Here is a 19,327-nt window from a genome sequence, read left to right as displayed (position 1 = left end):
TCGCACGACCTGCGACGAAATCTTGGATTCTATTAACGGAGAAATTATAACGGATTGACGGACCGAGACACGAGAGTTGTTGGCCAGAGAAGGATTTCTCTTGAATCGTAAATACCGATCTGGCTCGACGCACCGACTCAACCCACCTCTCGGTCTCTTACCCCTCGTAATACTCGCGTTGTGAATGTTTAAGTACTTCCCGGTGCAAGTGCAACTGCATTTACTGATATATACACGTTATACATACATATATGTGTATACTTATATTTTATACTAACATATAAAAACTAGTAAATGCACGTGTATGCTAACAGTCGTGTACACGTGCGAGAATAGCACTGATAAATTCGCATTTGGACCCGCATGTTCTTATTTTACGATAGTTTAATGGCTTTGGTAATCATTTTGAGTTCTAAAAACAACTGGTGAACATATCGTTTTTTTTTCTTTAAGGAAAGTATGAAAATTAAACTCACCATTTCTCATCAAGTTAAAATGTTTGTCAGGACATTAGATAAGTTTGAACTCACCAACTAAATGCATTGCGACATCTACGTAAAATATTTGTAGAACTTTCTTTCGAGAGTACGATCGATGATGTAGCTGCAGTCGGTTGGTTAACACTAAAATATATACATGAATTAATTACTTTAATAATAAATGAGAAAAATATTAAAAATTGTTAATCAACAGGATCATTAAAACAAATTTTAATGTAATGGCTTTAATATAAATTTTTCCGTAAATTCTAATAACATGTTTATTGTTTTTCTTCATGTTAATATGTAGTTTGATAAATGAATGAGTAAATTTGTTGTACTCACCAATAAACTTAAGGTGGATCAAAAAATATAGTAATTTTTATGGTCTTATTCGATATACATAATTTTTCGTAGTATTTTAAATACTTCTGCAAGAAAATAATAATATATCATGTAATAATAAATTAATATAACAATAGATTTGAATTATATTACTTACTATCGAAATCAGCGGGTTTTTTTTATAATGCTGATGTAACTCCATTTTTTTTAATTTGTTATCTAACCTTTATCACGATTACAACTACGGACCTATTGATTACGAGCCAATATTATTGCGATATAATTTATTCTCGCAATCATTTTCTTTTAAGAACTTTTTATTATGTATTTTATTAAGACATATCACAATACTTTCAAATATATTTGCAATTAACATTATTGTTAGTGTCAACTTTAATGGTTACGTTCTATGTAAACTTATTTCATATTTATACAAAAAATAATAGTTTTTAAATAATAATAATCTCTACGATTATTAATAAATGTATAAGAATTTCATTGCATTCGCATTTATAACGTAATCGTAACAAAACATCATGTTTTCGAATTAAAATGGCTACGTAAACACAACCGCGTGCCGAGTCACACGTGTTCATTGCTCCCTCTATCGCTCAACAAGTAGTAACTTAATCACACATAACAAAACCTCAAACAAATAAAATATCGAAAAAACAAACATTTACTCAAATTTGTACGAATTTAAAATCTAATAACTATTTAAAAAATTGAAAAAAAAATTTTTTGATGGAAAATATAAGTAGAAGCTTCAAAAATTATTTTCATTTCATAAAAATAATTTTCAACTTTTCTATTTACCGATTGTTGATAAATTTTCAACTGTCGGAAAACGACATATTTTTTCGAGTGAAAAAATATTTCTAAACAATTTATACAAAAGTAATATTATTATTGAATAATAATCAATTTTCTTTAAATTGCAATAAACTTGTGAGAAAATCCTTGATTTTTATTTAATATTTTTCTATCGAATAAAAGCAACATTCATATGTAGTTGGAACGCAGCCATGTTGCTTGACACGAGTTCCGAAATTCAAAAAATTAACAATTTCAATAAAAACTATTTAATTTTTCACTATATATTTAAATAATAATAGCAAGGTATTTAATTCTTAAATTATTCATTAGGGAAAATATTCTTTTCTTTTGCATGAACTTTTTGGAATTAGAAATTCAATAATCTAGACTATTCCTTCCATACTAGGGACATTTAGTAACCGTAAAGTCGTAGAAACATGCACCATCTAAGGTTGGTAAGATTTTGTGAGTTTATGACTCACACTATAGAGTAACCCCACCCATTTTCACTCGTGACAAACACAACTTTTACTTCCGGCTCACAGTTCGGACTACATTCAAGATTTTTCACGTTTACCAGTATTTAACTTGTGGTGATTGTGTTCTCCTACATATTCCAAAAAAACAACTCTTTTTCATTGCACTTTGCAGTTGTATATCTTTGAAGGATATATTTTGTTTGTCGTATGTCCATCCAGAATCTTAATACATTTGGTGAGTGTTCAACTTTATTCATAACGAAAATTTTCCTTCTCATTCTAGAATATAGTCTTGTCAAAATGGCGGCCTGTAGCGTCTTTGCTTGCATCATAGTACGCAATGATGGCCAACTAATATACTAATAGATTTTTAATAATTTATTAAAAACTTTATATGAAATTTATTCTTACCAAGTTTTTTTTTATAACTAAATCATAAACCATTCTAATATTTTAATAATTCCCTTCTCTGTAGACCCCTTTGCGGATGCAATCAAGGGTTCCGATGATGATGTTCAAGACGGACTTGTCCACATAAGAATCCAACAACGAAATGGTCGTAAGACCTTAACAACTGTACAAGGACTCTCTTCGGAATATGACCTGAAAAAAATTGTTCGAGCATGTAAAAAGGTAAAAATTATGTCCCCAAAAAAGTAAACACGATAAGAAAAAAAAAAAATTCTTTCAAAACCGTAAAAATATGTAATTGACTTTCATGACCTGTCACTTTTCGCGCTTACTATAAATAGCTTCCTGCGTCAACCTTTTGTGAATATAAAAGTTTACGTCAAGATTTTTATTATTTCTAAAAAATTAAATATCATCTCAAAATATATTTCATATCCATTAGATTTTTCAAGTCAATATTTTATTAACGTAGAGATGAAAAATCTATTTCTCATTTAGTATTTGAAATTTTCGAAATTCTGTACATAGAAAAATCAACAACGTTTGAAAAACGTTTGATAGAGAATTTAATTATTCATTTAGAAAAAAGGAAAAATCAAAAATGGATTTTTCATTCGTAACAGTTATACTTAGATTTGGCCTTGTCCTACATTAAGTGTCTGTTCATTCTATCACAATGAATGAGACTCTATTGTATTCAGAAATGACCCTGTCATCCATGTATCCTTTAGTCTTAATTAACTCTGTCAATGTTCAATTAAAAATCTATTTAAATGAAATTTCTATTTATTATTTAGAGTAAATGATTGTTACGCTCGATGTAATCACTTTGAGTAATTGACTTTCTTTCAAAATTAATTAACAATGAACTGGAATTTTTAACATAGACTTCAATCTTTTAAAATAATAATAATGTCCTAAATATATAATTTATACACCGATTTAAAAAATTACAATTTAATTGATTTTGTTTAAAAAGATATCAATTTAAAAATGTTGAGTATAATTATAAATTTCATTTATCCAGATAACTAAAGATGAAATAATTTACATGCATAGTAACTACTCTTAACCGTTGGACTTTGTATTTATATATAATAAGGTGAAGAAGCCAGTTATCAAGAAGACATTAATTAATAACATATTCTTCTGTGACTATAAACACTTTTTTGTTAGTAAAAAAACTTGTTTCAGAGTATTTATTTATAAGATTTTACTTTTAAACTTCTGCTTATCTCTAATTAATTCATTACTTGCTTTTTTAATAAAATTTCTTTTTAAATTTAGAAAGTGAATATCTTATGAGTACAAGTTAGTTATTTTTAAAAATCTAAAAAATAGACAATAATTTTGATGAATTTTTGTAGTAAATGTTAGGATGAATATTAATTTTGATGAATTTTTCAGGAATTCGCATGCAATGGGACTGTAATAGATCACTCAGAGTATGGGGAGGTGCTCCAGCTTCAGGGAGATCAACGAGAAAATATTTGCCAGTGGCTAACGAAAGCAGGTCTGGCAAAACCTGAGCAACTAAAAGTCCATGGTTTTTAAAAACAAAAAGAAAAAAAAGTCAACAAGCCAACCCATATGTCACTACTACTTATGACAACTTCACTTTCATCAACACCTTATCATCTTAAATTATCTGTATCAATCACTAATACTTGTTGATACTTGGTGGGATAAAAACAAAAATCCAATTATAATACGCATAAATATAATAAATATAAATATAAATATATATAAATATATTTCAATAAAGAATTAAAATAAAAAACGTGAATGAAAAAAAACTAATACGAACAGAATATCATTATAGGAAAAGTAATATTCTAATCAGACGTTTTGTAATATTATAGGAAGCAATATTCTACAGCCTTATGTTATATAATCCGCGAAACATTGTCACATTTAAATTAATAGTTATATTAGATGAATTTTTGAGATAATTATACAAGCGGTAGATACAGGTAGAAACGGATGGATTTAATTTATGGTGTTAGATAGTATGTATCTGGGCGCCATTGATGTGTTCAGAGAGACTGGTGTTTAAATAAACAAATATAACTAAAAATTTGAAAAATAATACACAAAAAAATGACGAAAAAATATTTTCTAGCTTAAGTAATCGGCTTTAATTAATTTTTGATTTGTTTTTGTGATTAAACGGACACATTTTTCACTATCGTAAACAATAGTTATACGTTAAAAAGACAAGACTTCCGTTAAATTGTTTTTTCAATTTTCATCAACTTTTTGTGCCTTTGATTTTACATTGTATTATTTATTATTCAAATATTAACGATTTGATGTAAGCTTTATTGTTTAATAGCTCATCAATTTTATTTGCTTGCAAAAGCAGTATTGTCATTATTGTTTTTCAATAAAGAAGTATGAATTTCAAATAATATTTAAAAAATGTGGATCTTAGATAAATAAATTACAATTTGCTAGATTAAATTCATTTTTCGTTATTTGGTAAATCCCACAAGAATCCAATTGTTGATGCATTTTTATTTTTTGTGTTAAAAAAAAATGAATAAAGAACTGAATAATAACGTTACAATACTTTTATCAACTATTTAATTAATCATAACTCATAGCAAACTTCTAATTAACATTTTTAAACTGTAGAGAATTATAATTAACTAAATAGACCAAATAGATATTCCTAAATGTATTCTATGCATTTATACGTAATGATGGAATGAATTACGTAACATCTCAGACGATTTATGTTAAATTTTATGCACGGGTCAACGGAATGACTCAAATGTTACTATAATGTTCATTATTGCTATTAAATTTCATAATAAATTTTTCTAAAATTTTCCTAATAAACTTTTTAACTAATATTTTTATTTCATTGTACTGTAATTGTATTTCGTTTCATAGTTGATTCATTAAGAAAGTAATTTTTCTCTAAGAGGCTTTTGATAATTGCAGATCATTAAAATAGAATTTTTCTCATTCCTTTGTCAGAATATTAAAAACGATTTATAGAATAGATGTGATTTAGGAGTCATTAAATAACAATCAAGTGAAAAGAGTATTGTTAAGCTTTCCTGTCTGAAGAGATAAGGAGAACAGCATAACATATGTGTATAGTGAAGTATTTGTTGAGTCTAAAGTTTCCAGTGAGATAAGAGAGGACCAATTGCAGTGGTACAAATATATAATCAACGAGAAATGCAATAATCCACATGAATATTCAGTTACAATATCAGTAGTATAATGCTCAGTTATATGCACAATGAGTCATGACTAATTCAATAAAAGCATTTGATTGGCAAATGAAAAAGAAATGTATGGAATTCAGATTAAATTATACATTTCATTTTTATTCATTAATTTGTTTAGAGGGAGTATTAGATAGAAATCAGCCATTTAAATTTTCGCGCAAAAATAGAGAACTATTTTAATAAATATATTGAAAGAGTTGTGATATTTTATAAATTAAAAACATATTTTCAACAGATTTTTCATTTATTTCAATTTTGAATATTTTCATCAATTACTTATAAAGATATTAGCTACCGAATAAGAGAATGCTATATAATGTATTATTTTTTTAATTAATAAATAATAATTTCAACCACTCTAAAATGAAAAGAGAAAATTTTATTTCTTTAGTTAATTAATAGTAAAGTTCAATTGACCATTCGAGTAATCAATTCAAATTTTGACTATTATTTTTTGGTTTTTGAAAATTATCATATTAAGTGGATGATAAGATATCGTTAAAAAAAAGGTTTGGGTTTTGTAGTTATGATTAATGGTTTGAATATAAATATAACTTACACATAAAATTAGTCTATGTAAGTACTGAAGCATGATTTATCTCTTGAGGGTTAAAGATATTGATAGAATATCGTACATAGAAAGGGAAAAGATAAAAGTAGTTAAAATGAAAGAAACAGTTAATGTAAGAAAGGGAATGAAAGATGAACACAATTCTCGATAAGTTTGTAAGCGCTAGTTTTACAGATGGAATGGCCGCGATTGGACGAGAAAATGTGGCAGCAGAGGGACGCACATCCGGTAGGTGGGTATTTTTAATAGTGGCAGGAGTGACGGAAACTATAGAGTTCACTAGTTATCGAACATGGAATAACAGATGGCATGACATTCGGGTTACACAGCTACAACCCAGAATGCATTTCACCTCGGCATGTGCCTTTCTGTGTCGGCCATTTTGTAGTTTCCTTGAGAAATTGTGTTGAGTTGATTCTTCTTCTCGGTAAGAATTTAACGAAATTATAAAACGTCGACTTGCGTATTAATGCGGTTAGTGTAGGGGAATAGGTGTACGTGAAAATGACTAACGATTAAATAAAGGGAGAAGAGAAAAAAAGGGTGCGTTTAGGTGGAAGATTACAGCCGTGGTGCGTGGGGAATCCTCGCAGCACGGGTCGACAATCCCTTCTGAGAATGAGGCAGTAAACGAATAAATACGTCTGTGGACTTGGTGCAACAACGACTTTGATAAAGAACGCATGGGATACAGAAGCGTTACGAAATGAATGGTGATTTCGGTAACGACATTCCATACGCATAGTGTTACTTCCGGAGTGGTTGTCACCTTTGCCTTGCGTGCGTGATCATTACTACTAGAGCCCGGCCAACGTCTCACTCTATATTTGGCCAGTCGCATCCAACATATTGCATATCTTGTCCTTTCAAAATTATCACTTTTCACGTTGTCGCTGATGCGTATAGTCTGCAACGAGGGTATTTAACAATATTATCCAGTGTGAACGTTCGAATCTTCAGTGCACAAGTGATTGCGCGACGACGAATCTATTTTACGGCATGTGGCAATGTTCCATCATTTTATGCATCCACATCTCTCTTCATCACTTTTCGTTTTGCCTTTTTTCACATCACCGAACTCTTGCCAACGCTACTTAAAAAACCTGCTAGTATTTTTTTAATCATTAATTACTATTATTATTATCATTTCCTTATCAACTTTCAAAACTTTAATCATTAACATATTTCTGCCAATCATTGCTCTCACATTCTCTTCATCATCCAAATTTTTTCATTATTATACTCTCTTGGATGATATAATCTGAATAAACATCAAATCTCATCATCAATATTTTGTTATCGCTTATAAATTTCATTTTCTTTATTTTTCAAATTATTGTTTTGTATGTTAATCCATTTTTACGACATATTTCTTGTTCATTAAATCAGCCAATGGTTTAAAATGTCTAAATAGTAATAGCATGATGCAATTTGTCTTAAAAAAAAATTCATCGTATCTATATATGTTGCAGGAAAGTGAGAGTTAGATTGTGATCTATTACAAATCTATTTCATACAATTTTTTATTTATTGCTATTATTCTTCATAATTTCATTTTCAATTTAATGAGAGAGGACAAAAGGTCATTTTTCAAGGTTATTCTTTATAATTATTTTTCTAAATAATTCATTTATATTTTTCTGTATTAACTAATAACGTACTAATATTCACTAATGTTCATCTGTTATCTAAGAACTTCTAGGATTAATCCAGAATTTGTTTATCAACAAATCATCAAATATTCATATTCACTTTTCTGCACATAAAAAATTATTCATTACATATTTTTTTCCAAAATCTTTATAATCTTGTTTTTTATTTCATTTCTAAGAATACATTGTGCTATCATTACAGTTAGAAATCGTTTCTATATCATAGATAAGCTGATAAATTATAGTCTGTGCACTCTAACTAATTACTAATTGTTGGCATCAGAGTATTGGTAAAAAAACACGATTTCATTTTTCATATAAAATTATTCTGTTAATGTTACTTGTAGTTGATAATAATTATTATCATCTTGAAGTATACATTTTCAACTTTTATTTCATTCTTATTTATTGCTCGATGCCTTTTCTCTGAATCATTTATTTTTAAAGCGTAAGCTTTGTGCTCACCTTGAATGTTCATAACTCGTACAAATCATTATAAAATCTTTTGTATTGTTTGAAATTGCCAAAAAGTGTTTATTTACAAATACAACATAACCACTTCATAATTATTAGTGACTATGGATACAGTGATAGTTTGAAATTAATCTTGAATTTAGAGGTTAACTTTGACAAAATCAAAATGTTGGCTTTTAACAGATAAATACATTTTTGGCAATATTAAATTACTGATAAAGTTTTTCTTTAATACAATCAAACGACCCATAATAAAATTCTTAAAAGCCATTTAAATAATTTTGACGGTAATTGTTATTGTGTGAATGAATGTGTACGTAGTAAAGCTATCAAATCCAATAGCATTAGATGAATAAAAAACTAACCCTGATTAATTTTCAGATTAGTAAATAATAGTTAATTAATACGTTTTTTTGTTAAAAATTTTCATGAAAATTTGTCCTAACAATTTTTTGAATTTTTAGGGTACGTGTACATGAATGGGGACATTGGGAAGCTCCCTCCAGGGGCGGTTTACCCAGCCACCCCTGAACCTATGGGTTCAGTTGGGGGTACAGTTGTCACAACTGCCTCCAGTTTAGACTATAGTGTCATGAACGGAGGACCAACGCCAGGCGAGCTGATGATTGACCCAAGCATGGGTGCTATAGAGCCTTCTGCCCAGCATTCAATGGGATTAGGTGGTGCTGTTAGCGTTGGATACGCACCTGTTGAAGTTGCTCCTTTAACTGATGTCCAAGTGCCACCAACTTCAATGGCAGACTTGCCTAACTCCGGCATTCCTTTAGAACAACTAAAGCAGATGCTCTCTTCGCAGCTTGAATATTATTTTTCCAGGTATTTTTTCTAAATTTATTTTTCTAGGAGCTTCTTTTACATTTTTTCCACTGTTATTTACATAATCGTATAATGGTGATAATTTACTAGAATGACTCATTGATTGTTAAAATACTTTTGTTTACAGAGAAAATTTAGCCAATGATACATATTTATTATCACAAATGGATAATGATCAATATGTACCCATATGGACGGTAGCGAACTTTAATCAAGTAAAGAAATTAACAAAAGATATAAAGTTAATAACTGAAGTCTTGAGAGAGTCGCCAAATGTTCAAGTAGACGAAGAAGGACAAAAAGTTCGACCAAATCATAAACGATGTATAGTTATTCTACGGGAGATTCCAGACAGTACGCCTCTGGAAGAAGTCAAAGTGAGTTTTTCTTTAATTAATATTTTTTAATTTAGCATTAAAGTAGCAAGTCTGAAAAAATTTATTATGTTCATTACGCAAAATTCAGTCACTTCATTTTTTATTTGAGTAGTTTCATGTTCAAACAAATGTTAGTGTAGATTTTTAATGTTGGTATAAATAAATTCATTAATTTATATAATCATATTTGACATACTTTAAATAAAACTTTTAACATTATTCAATAAAATAATAAATTTGCTAGCAAATTATAATGATACAATTGTAAACATTGGGAATGTTAGCTTTGCATGAAAAATCAAATGAATGACTTATAGCATTCATTGATCACAGGAAAACATTATTTTTAACTTGAAAATATTTTTTTATGCTGCATAGTTATTTTTATTTTTGAAACTGAGTGAATAATTAAATATAGAATTTATTCTCAGGAGAAGGATGTCCACGGCTTATTTCGTGTGAGTTTGCTCACAATAGTTCCTGGTACGTAACTTTCGAATCAGATGAAGATGCTCAGAAGGCCTATAGGTTTCTGCGAGAAGAAGTTAGAGAATTTCAGGTATGTACGATAATTATTTAACATTATCAAAAGTAAAATTACAATGTTATAGTTTATTTTTCTACTATAAAGTTCAGATGGAGAAAGAATGAAAAAAGTTGACCTCTGAACTTAGAAGCTTGAGTTAAGCGATACTTCATTGCATAACTAACGCAATCATTGACGTTATCTGTTTGAAACATTTTTATTGCTCATAAATATACAAAAAAATTTTTTATTGAATGCAGGGAAAGCCAATAATGGCTCGTATAAAAGCTAAACCAATGAACAGGCTACCGATTCCTTCGGTGGCTGGAGTCGGTGGAATCAAAAACGGGTACCGAACTCCACCACCTCCACCAGTTTTTGATCCAAGTAGTTATCCACCTGGTCAACAACGTTTCTTATACACTAATGGTACCACGATGCCGCCACAAACTACTATACCGCCATATCCTAATCAAGTCCACCTTTACGTAAGTCAAAAAACTTTTTTTTTTTGTTTAAATATTTATTTTTTATAACGACTAAACAAAATAATTGTAAGCACTATTTATTAATTTTTATGACTCCAAGATACAAACGACTTCAAGTTTTGTATATCACTAAATTTATATTAATTTTTGATGGCTCAATCAATTAAATTATCATAAAATGTAATGTCTAATTTTGAATATTTTCGATTGATTTTACAATTGATTGATTTGATATATTATACGACATTCCAGGTCAGTTATTGACTTGGAAACATTTTTTAAAAATCAACGATAAGTTAAGAGTCTGATATGGAATTAAAAACCAATTAAATATAGTAAAATAATTTTTATCTATGTAATTAATAGAAATTCGTCTTCTTTTTATTAATAGCATCAACCATTTTATCCTGCTTCAATGATGCACTGGGGTCCTGCAAGTCCGGCTTACTTTGACATGGCTACCGGTGTATTCACAATGAATGGAATTACTCCGCACAATTCATTTAAACCACACACAAGGTTTACTCCAAGAAGTAATAGGTAATTTACTCATTTATCAATAACGTGAAAATGTAAATATGATTACTTGAATATCAACTTAATCCAAGAAAAATGGTTGATGTGTGAGATTAAATGCAGAAACAATTTCTTCATTATAGTTTCAAATTGTTTTATTCAACATTCTGACAAATTGAATGACTCCACAGAAAATAATTTTTTTTTCTCTTTCAGAAATAAACATAGAAATGTATCGGATAGAAATAGTGGGCCAATGGACAGTGGTGGTGGTAATAGTGGTGGAATGGTACATATGGGTCGAGTGAATCATCCACCAAAGAGTGGAGGTGGCGGTGGTGGTTCAGGAGGTGTTGGTAGTGGTGGTGGAGGATCAAATTCAGTACCAATGGTAGCAGTGTTTACAACAAATCATCCGACGTCAAAACCAACGTCATCCTCTTATCAAGTTGGTGGCACAAAGTTTCACTCTTCACATGCGGCTTCAGCATCGGGAGAGACGCAATATGCGAGTAGTCACGTTGCCAAGGTTACGCCGGAGAATGAAACGCAGAATACGGATGCTCCAGGTGTCCAATATCCTCGTCATCGCATTCACCGCAGAACCAAAGATCAAGATGGAATGATGTCAAAGACGAATAATAGTGCATTGCCGTCGATCCGTGAAAGTGGTGCTGGTGGTAGTGGATCTTCCACGTCGGCATCAAGCAACAGCAACAATTCACAGCATTACAACCGAAATGTAGTTCAATTCGACTTGGAGGCATCGGCATTTCCACCTCTTCCAGGCTTAGATGCCGATCCAACCAAGTCTCACAACGTCACGACGGAGCCTGGTACGACTGTTGACAGTCTTCAATCCCAAAATAGGCTATCAGACGTTGTCAAAGGTACCGCCAAGATGAAAGGCACAAAGGAGAAAGAAACAATGTCCAGCAGCAACCAGCAGATCATCAATAGTAGCAGATCTACCAGTCCTGGATCCAGTGCTAGTGGTCAAGCAGCGATAGATAATATCTCTGCTACTATTGGCAATACTAGCTCATCGGTTTCTTCGAATGCTGCTGTTACTGCTGGTGCTGTTAGCTCCAATACCTCTGTTTCAACAGACATCACGCTCAGCACCGTCACCCTCACTCCTCCGTCATCTCCGGATAAGTGAGTGTGTTTTATTATTATAAATATTAGATATTTACGTTTTAAAATATACATATTTATAATTCTCGTTTCTTTTTCACTATTTCAAGTAAAAATTTTGCGTTTCCTTTCGTATTGGATTTTTTTTTCGGTCATTTTACGGTAATTTACACATTTTTTTCTTTAAACACATATGCATTAGCACAATTTGTGTTTGTGCCTTGCAAATATTCATTAAAATGAGAAAAATTAAACAAAAATTATGGCAACAAGAAACTGTTAGCTACTATTATTTTGATCAAAAATAATTCTTGTATACGAGCGCACGTTTCGAGACCTGCAGAATGCTAAATTGTTTTTAATTTTTGTTGGCTGTTGTTTGCTATGTACCCTTTTACTATCATCATATTTCTTCTTTGATGAATGACTTTTGCTGTATAATCGATTGGAAATGATCATTCATCACCATAGAGTTTAATTGAACTATAAAAAAAATTATAACTATTCATTATCAACATTTATTTTTAAGTTAAATGTAAAAAGTAATTGAATAATATTTACATTAAATACTATTTCTTAAAATTATCAAACTATTACTATTGGACATTCGTTTAATGTCATTCAGAATTTTCTTCCGTGCTACGACAAAAATTTATGACCGTAGTTAACTTCTTCGAATCTATCGCTCGATTAGGTGCATTTTATTATTATTAAAAAAAAAAAAACGAATTAAAATAATTAACAAAAAAACGAGCAAACATATTTTAACTACAATCTTTGACGTTTATATACTTTTTTCGGCTTCCCTCTTGTTGACTAAAGAATATTTGACTTCCATTACGGTTATTAATGTTTATTCTTTGTCAAGAATTAAGAAAAATTAGACAAAAAAAAATTTTTTCAATTTTACATTTTTTTTTTTTTTCATAAAAATATAGTGTGGTTTATTTTAAAAATTTTGTTTTCATACATTTCGTGAATAAACATATTCTTATTTGGATTTAAATAAAAAAAAGCAAAAAAAAAAAAACAAAAAAATTACAAAATTGTACTCATAATTAAAAATCGTAAAAAAAAAGATTTTTATTTACTTGGGTGCACTCATTCGTTAATGTGATTTGCCATTTATTTTTAAAAATAAATAAGTCGTGATTATTAACTATCCTCTCTAATAATAATTAACAATAGAACATGAATAAACAAACTAAAAAATGTCTCGTCAAAAAATTTTACTTTATTGAATAAAAATAAAAAATCAAAAATAAATTACTAGTGAGTGTTGAAAAATTAGATCAAAAATATTTTAGTTGTAAAACTAATTTTATTATTATCATTATTATTTTTATTTAATTAGCAATCAAAAAATTTATTCTTTAATTTTTTTTTCTTATTTCCCTCTTCAGCGTTTGCTAATATCATACAATTTGTATAAAATCGGGAAATGTTGTGAAAAAAAATTAAGAGAAATCTAATAAGAAAAATTAAAATTAATTAGGCATTAATTTCATTTAATAACAAGATTAAAAATGAACGTGTTCGAGGCATTTATGTTTGTTTCTGGTATTGTATAGAGAAAAAATAACCCATTAAAGCTATTGTTCTTCATTATGACGCATTATGTCAATATGTATGTATGCGCGAATGTATGCAGTACTATGTGGTAGACATAATGAAGAAAGTAATATAACTTTATAGTTTATATCTATTGAAAAAAAAAGAAAAAAGTTCGTTGGCTATTATGCCACGAAAATAAACAATACATGGGGACTAATATAATATTCAGGGTTCTTTAATGTTATTATAATTATGATTATAATTACTCTTATTATTATTATTTTATTATTATTATTATTATTATTATTAATAATTACAATTATTACTATTATTATTTTTAATATTAACATTATTATATTATTATATTATAGATATAAATAATAATTGTTCGGTTTCAAATTAGTTTTAAAGGCATCTGAATTAAAGTTTTAGTTTTAATATATGAAACAAAAAAAAATTAATAAAATGTAATTTTCAACACGTAAAAAAATATATTGAAAAAACACGCATGGTTCATTATTATTTGGTAATGAGTACAGAATCATTGTCTATGAAAGTTAATAAATGTGTATACTGGTTTGTTAATCCGAGTGTTGCAACAACCTTTGCAAGACCTATTTTCCTTATTTAATTTTTGTTTTATTACCAATTAGCTGTTTAATCAACTAAAAAAATTATGAATTTTTTTTTCTTCTTTTTTGGTTTATCTTTCATAATCTTATAATTATTTTTTCCACCTATAGTTTATTTTGCTCCAATTATTTGCATGAAGTTTTTTATGCGCGTAATATTCATTGATGGAATAATGAAACGTATTTTTTTTTCTTTTTGGTTTTTCCGTATTTTTCTCCAACATTAATTATAAGTTAAGTATTATTATATGATAATTATTCGCGGCTCAGGTTTTAGTCCTTTATTATTGAAAAATGCACCGCTGACAGATCTATAAAGACTGATGACTCGAACATGGTGAATGGTGTGGACGAGGCCATAAGAGCAAATACGCATGCTGCAGAAAAGTCTGAACCAGTAACGAGGTGCGGTTGTGACATCCCTACTGTCCTACAGAATCCTCAGTCACAAACTGGAGTGGCCTCGGCCTTTCCCTTAGTAAGTAATATCAATATCTCGCTTTACTTTTATTTGATTGCAATTAATTATTCAACCCATATATTGGTTTAATAATTTCATCATTTATTTTTATTTATCTGTTTATTTATTTATTTATTCATCATTATTATTTACATCCTCGGCAACTGCACAAATTCATCACCATTATAATATAACTTCCTAATTCGAAATGATCTGTAGCCCCATTGTATTGTTAAGATCGTGGCTGAATTTTTATTTAATTATATCAATTATTTCAATACTATTATAGTGACATTTAGATCAAGATTAGACAATGAATATCTGTAATATAGTACAGCATGATTTTTTTACTTTTATTATAGCTCTATTTTTGAAAATAAACAAATGATATAAATCAATTTATATATAAAAAAAATACATTAACAAATTCACTTATGTTAAAGCATACATACATATCTTTTGGGGATGGCTTGGAGTTTTATCTAGTTTGCTTGAAAAAGAATTAAAAAATGCTCTCGAACATGTGAAATATAGATAAATAAAGTTTTTTATTTTAAGGATAGTATTTTTTATATAAATATTTAGATAAAAAATGTAGCTAATACGAATTATTACTTTTATTTTATAATTTTTTTAATTTAGTAATTTTCTTTATACAATAGGAACTCAATAAGCCGAGCTATGCCCAAGTAGCTCAACACTGTCGTGAGCAACCTTGTACGAAACACAAAGTAGAAGAAAAAGAAGGAAGCGAATAAATTGATATGTAAGTTACTTCAATTTGTCACTTTATTATTTATGAGCCATATTAATAATTAATTATAAAATTGTTTTTGATTGTAACATTTAGTTGATTAATAGTTATTTTATCTATAATTTTACAGATATAACTGCAATTCATAAGAAATAGCAGTTAATTTCATCATTTGGAACTAAATGGATTCATTATCGCTTCTAAAAATAAAATAATGGACAAAATGAACTAATAAAATAGTGGTTGTACAAGTGGGCGTAACAACAAAAAACTTTTTACATTGTACAGTGACTTTGCCTATTCTGAGTGTGGTATTATTTGTTAATAACGGATTCTAATAAAAAATTCAACAATAAGGGTCAAGAAAAAGCTATAAAAAATGTTTAAAAATGAAAAAAAAGTAGATATAGAGATAATTGGAGATAACGAATGAACAATAATGAATATTAAACGATTAATCATTTTGCGCAAATTAATAAAAATTTCAAACAACTTAAAGTACACTATTGCTGACAGGATAATACATTGCTTTCAGAGTATCGGTATTGCTTTGGTTCTGTGATTTTGGAGGTACATATTTAATAGTTTTTAAAGAGAAAAACATTAACATAAGCTTTTAATGATTTTATTCCTTGTTTTCCCACTTTGTGAAACCGAAAGGCTGTAAAGTGATGGAAAGATGATAAGTTTTAGCTTTGTGCCAAAACCCGAAATCACGAGCACACAGTGTATAATCTAAAGCAACGAATGTGTAATTAGTAATGCGATTGAAATGGGAGTAAATAACGAATTTCATTCAATACCAGTTCTCTCGTGCTAATAATGTTTTAAGCAACTGTGTTAAAGTGTGAATGATTTTCAGTTTCTTTCTATAAACGATGAGTTTATTTTATATGAAAAGATTTTTTCAATATTTTTGTGTCCATACTGGTGGTTAATTTTTTCTGATTTTTTTAATTACACGAATGATTTATTCTTTATTTTTAAGACATGACTATTGTTTCGAACATTTCTCAGTTTTTCATTAGGGTCAATGAACGTTTTATTTATGATCACAAGAATTTATTTGTTTGATTGGGATAGTATAATTATTTTTCATAAACAATGAAAAACGCTGCACAAAAATATTTCTTCAATTATTTTGTGTAGAGAAAATAATAAGAGAAATAAGGGAAATTTTTCTCACTAACTGACTTCCATTAATAAAAATTAAAAATTTAAATAAAATTGACCGTCATAAGGCTATGTATGATTTGAATGATACAAGGTTAGTGCACATGACAAATGAAGACAAATACAAAATAAGAATTAATCAGTTAACAAAATTAACAAACGTATCCGGTGATTATAATGTGACAAAACAAAAATAGTATTCCAAAAAAATACTAATAGTCGTTGGTTTTCGTCACATTCTTTAGACTTTGCTTGTTACTTGTTTTTGCATAAATTACAAATAATTATGGCACAGGCTTTTTATTTTATAAAAATATTGTTATAAAACAATTAACATACAATTTAGAATATTATGCTTTTGGCAAGTAACATAAATGAAGTGATGTCTGACGACGGACTACGGTATATATATTAAACATAAATATATATATATATACATACAAACATATATATATATATATATAAATATATATTTGAGCACACAATTAAGTGCCTCAAGTGTTATTGTATATTACAGGAGCTTGGCTTTAGATGTTATATGATTATATGTAAACTACATTAAACATCTTAGCAAGTAAAAAATATAAAAAATAAATTGATAAAAACTACGCATATGATATATTTGTTACTGATATGCGTACAGAATTGAAAAATGAATATTACAGTGAGTAAGAAATAAAAAAAAATGACAAACAATAAAAATAAAATAAAAAATAATATTAAATTGAGTATAAATGGATATAAGTAAAAAAAAAAAATACGATTTTCTGATTAAGTAAAAAAATAATGGATATGTGGATTAAAATTTAAATGTAAACAATTGTCATATTAAGTTAGTTAATGCTGCCTTTTAATTTTTATTACATTTCTCGATGAAACCTCATCCGTTTGTATATGTAATCGTTCACTAATAAGAATATTGATGATTGAGAAACAGAATTAGAAATATTATTCAATGAACGAAAATAATAGAAAGCTATTTAGAAAATGAAAAAGAGATGCGAAAAGAGTAAAAAATGAGTACGGAGTATAAAATAATTAAAAATAATACGTGCCTATTTATGAGGTAACGCTACCTTGCAAATTCCTTCTTCTTAATAAGAATAAAAGAAAATGAAAAAATGAAGTAAAAGATTTAAAAACTCAAAGTTACCGAATTAACAGAACATAAAAAAAATATTAAAAATAACATAGACAATGTGTATGCACTTAAAAATAAACGTATTGTGAACAGCATTTAATCTTAATAAAATTTAAACAAAATGCAAGGTTTGCAAAGAGGGAGAGAAAGAGAAACAATTAAACGATAAAAATGCTATCTTCGTTACTCCATATGACATTATTACTAATTATTAATCAAGGATAGTTCATTTGAATGAATGTCCTAGATTATTTATACGTCTTTCGCTCTACATCTAACTATAAAGCTAATGGTTAATATTAATATAACTATTAATATTATGATTGTACTATAATATAAATAATATTAATATTTTTATTAATATAATTTCTATATTATTATTATAATTATTATTACAATGATTTCAGTTTTATTTTGAAAAAGAAGAAAAATGTAAAAAAATACAAATGACGAATATATTTTACAGTTTTCGTCGATGTTTTCACTAGTTATATTATTACATAAATCTATAAGTTTAATATAATGTGTCACAATGACTATTTTACTATTAATAAAATAATATAATAATAATATTGATAAATAAATAAATAAAAAACCAAGATAGAAATGAATAACGAAAAAAAGAAGAAATTAATACAGATAATTAATAACGTTGATAGCAATGCCTTGGATCTGAAAAATGAAGTAAATAATTTGTATTCAAATACCAAATAAACTTCCATAATCTTATGATATTTTTCATTATACATATGTAAAAATTATAATGATAATTTTGAACAAGTGAAGAAAAAATGGAAAAATAATTACGAATCAAGTACGAGTGGTTCTATCTAAAATTAATTACATATTAATAAATTAATTATAATTGTCTTCTTGCATATACATACGACGTAAAGTTTATTGTATAAGTAATCGCAAAACAAATTAATTGATAAAAAAAAAATGTAATATTCTAATATATTGCTTATATTACGATTGTCCAAGTTAAAGTATATTGTTTGAACAATTAAATTAATTATTCAATGAAAAAACAATTATAAAAATATGGATGTGGTGTGAATCTTTTATAATTTATGATGATCTGAGGCATTAATGAATTCTTAGATCATTTTTTACTGGCATTAATGTTAAAAAAATGAGTGTGATTATTCATTGATAATGCTATAAAAAAATTTCATTTTATTTAAAAATTACTATTATGTCGTAGATCAACATAAATTGTGAAGTCATAATTGATAAAAACAAACTAATGAAAATAAA

General features: G+C 27.9%; 2 protein-coding genes across 10 annotated transcripts; both read left to right on the top strand.

Annotated features, from left to right (window-relative positions):
- The first annotated feature begins 2,150 nt into the window (after positions 1–2,150).
- eIF1 (eukaryotic translation initiation factor eIF1) lies at positions 2,151–4,093 on the top strand. The gene is made up of 3 exons (XM_035082918.1): positions 2,151–2,354; positions 2,595–2,752; positions 3,938–4,093. Exons 1-3 carry the CDS (start codon positions 2,327–2,329, stop codon positions 4,082–4,084), a joined length of 333 nt encoding a protein of 110 aa, XP_034938809.1. The 5' UTR covers positions 2,151–2,326; the 3' UTR covers positions 4,085–4,093.
- A 2,553-nt stretch (positions 4,094–6,646) lies between these two features.
- On the top strand, positions 6,647–18,261 carry Larp4B (La-related protein 4B). 9 transcript variants are annotated; one of them, XM_035082914.1, is made up of 11 exons: positions 6,758–6,773; positions 7,819–7,941; positions 8,937–9,309; positions 9,437–9,686; positions 10,105–10,245; positions 10,473–10,700; positions 11,092–11,240; positions 11,433–12,374; positions 14,849–15,017; positions 15,662–15,765; positions 15,884–18,261. In XM_035082914.1, the coding sequence occupies exons 3-10, from the start codon at positions 8,948–8,950 to the stop codon at positions 15,755–15,757; spliced, it is 2,337 nt and encodes a 778-aa protein (XP_034938805.1). In that variant the 5' UTR covers positions 6,758–6,773; positions 7,819–7,941; positions 8,937–8,947; the 3' UTR covers positions 15,758–15,765; positions 15,884–18,261. The 9 variants fall into 9 exon arrangements, 8 of the variants coding, with proteins under 8 accessions (XP_034938800.1, XP_034938807.1, XP_034938808.1 ...); XM_035082909.1 differs by lacking the exon at positions 7,819–7,941 and having other exon boundaries at positions 6,647–6,773; XM_035082912.1 differs by lacking the exon at positions 7,819–7,941 and having other exon boundaries at positions 6,706–7,059.
- The last annotated feature ends 1,066 nt before the right edge of the window (positions 18,262–19,327 follow it).

Source organism: Chelonus insularis, unplaced genomic scaffold, assembly GCF_013357705.1.
Source record: "Chelonus insularis isolate UGA/USDA-ARS -01 unplaced genomic scaffold, ASM1335770v1 contig_352_pilon, whole genome shotgun sequence".
NCBI lineage: Eukaryota > Metazoa > Arthropoda > Insecta > Hymenoptera > Braconidae > Chelonus > Chelonus insularis.
The sequence above is the reverse complement of the archived record's forward strand: the minus strand, read 5'-3'. Positions and strand labels throughout refer to the sequence as shown.

Bases quoted from the DNA above. Each gene is read 5' to 3' on its own strand.
- eIF1 (XM_035082918.1), top strand. From the start codon at position 2,327: ATGTCCATCCAGAATCTTAATACATTTG. The intron at 2,355-2,594 runs GTGAGTGTTCAA...CCTTCTCTGTAG, and splicing joins CCAGAATCTTAATACATTTG to ACCCCTTTGCGGATGCAATC. The intron at 2,753-3,937 runs GTAAAAATTATG...TGAATTTTTCAG, and splicing joins TTGTTCGAGCATGTAAAAAG to GAATTCGCATGCAATGGGAC.
- Larp4B (XM_035082909.1), top strand. From the start codon at position 6,656: ATGACATTCGGGTTACACAGCTACAACCCAGAATGCATTTCACCTCGG. The intron at 10,246-10,472 runs GTATGTACGATA...TATTGAATGCAG, and splicing joins AAGAAGTTAGAGAATTTCAG to GGAAAGCCAATAATGGCTCG. The intron at 11,241-11,432 runs GTAATTTACTCA...TTTCTCTTTCAG, and splicing joins TTTACTCCAAGAAGTAATAG to AAATAAACATAGAAATGTAT.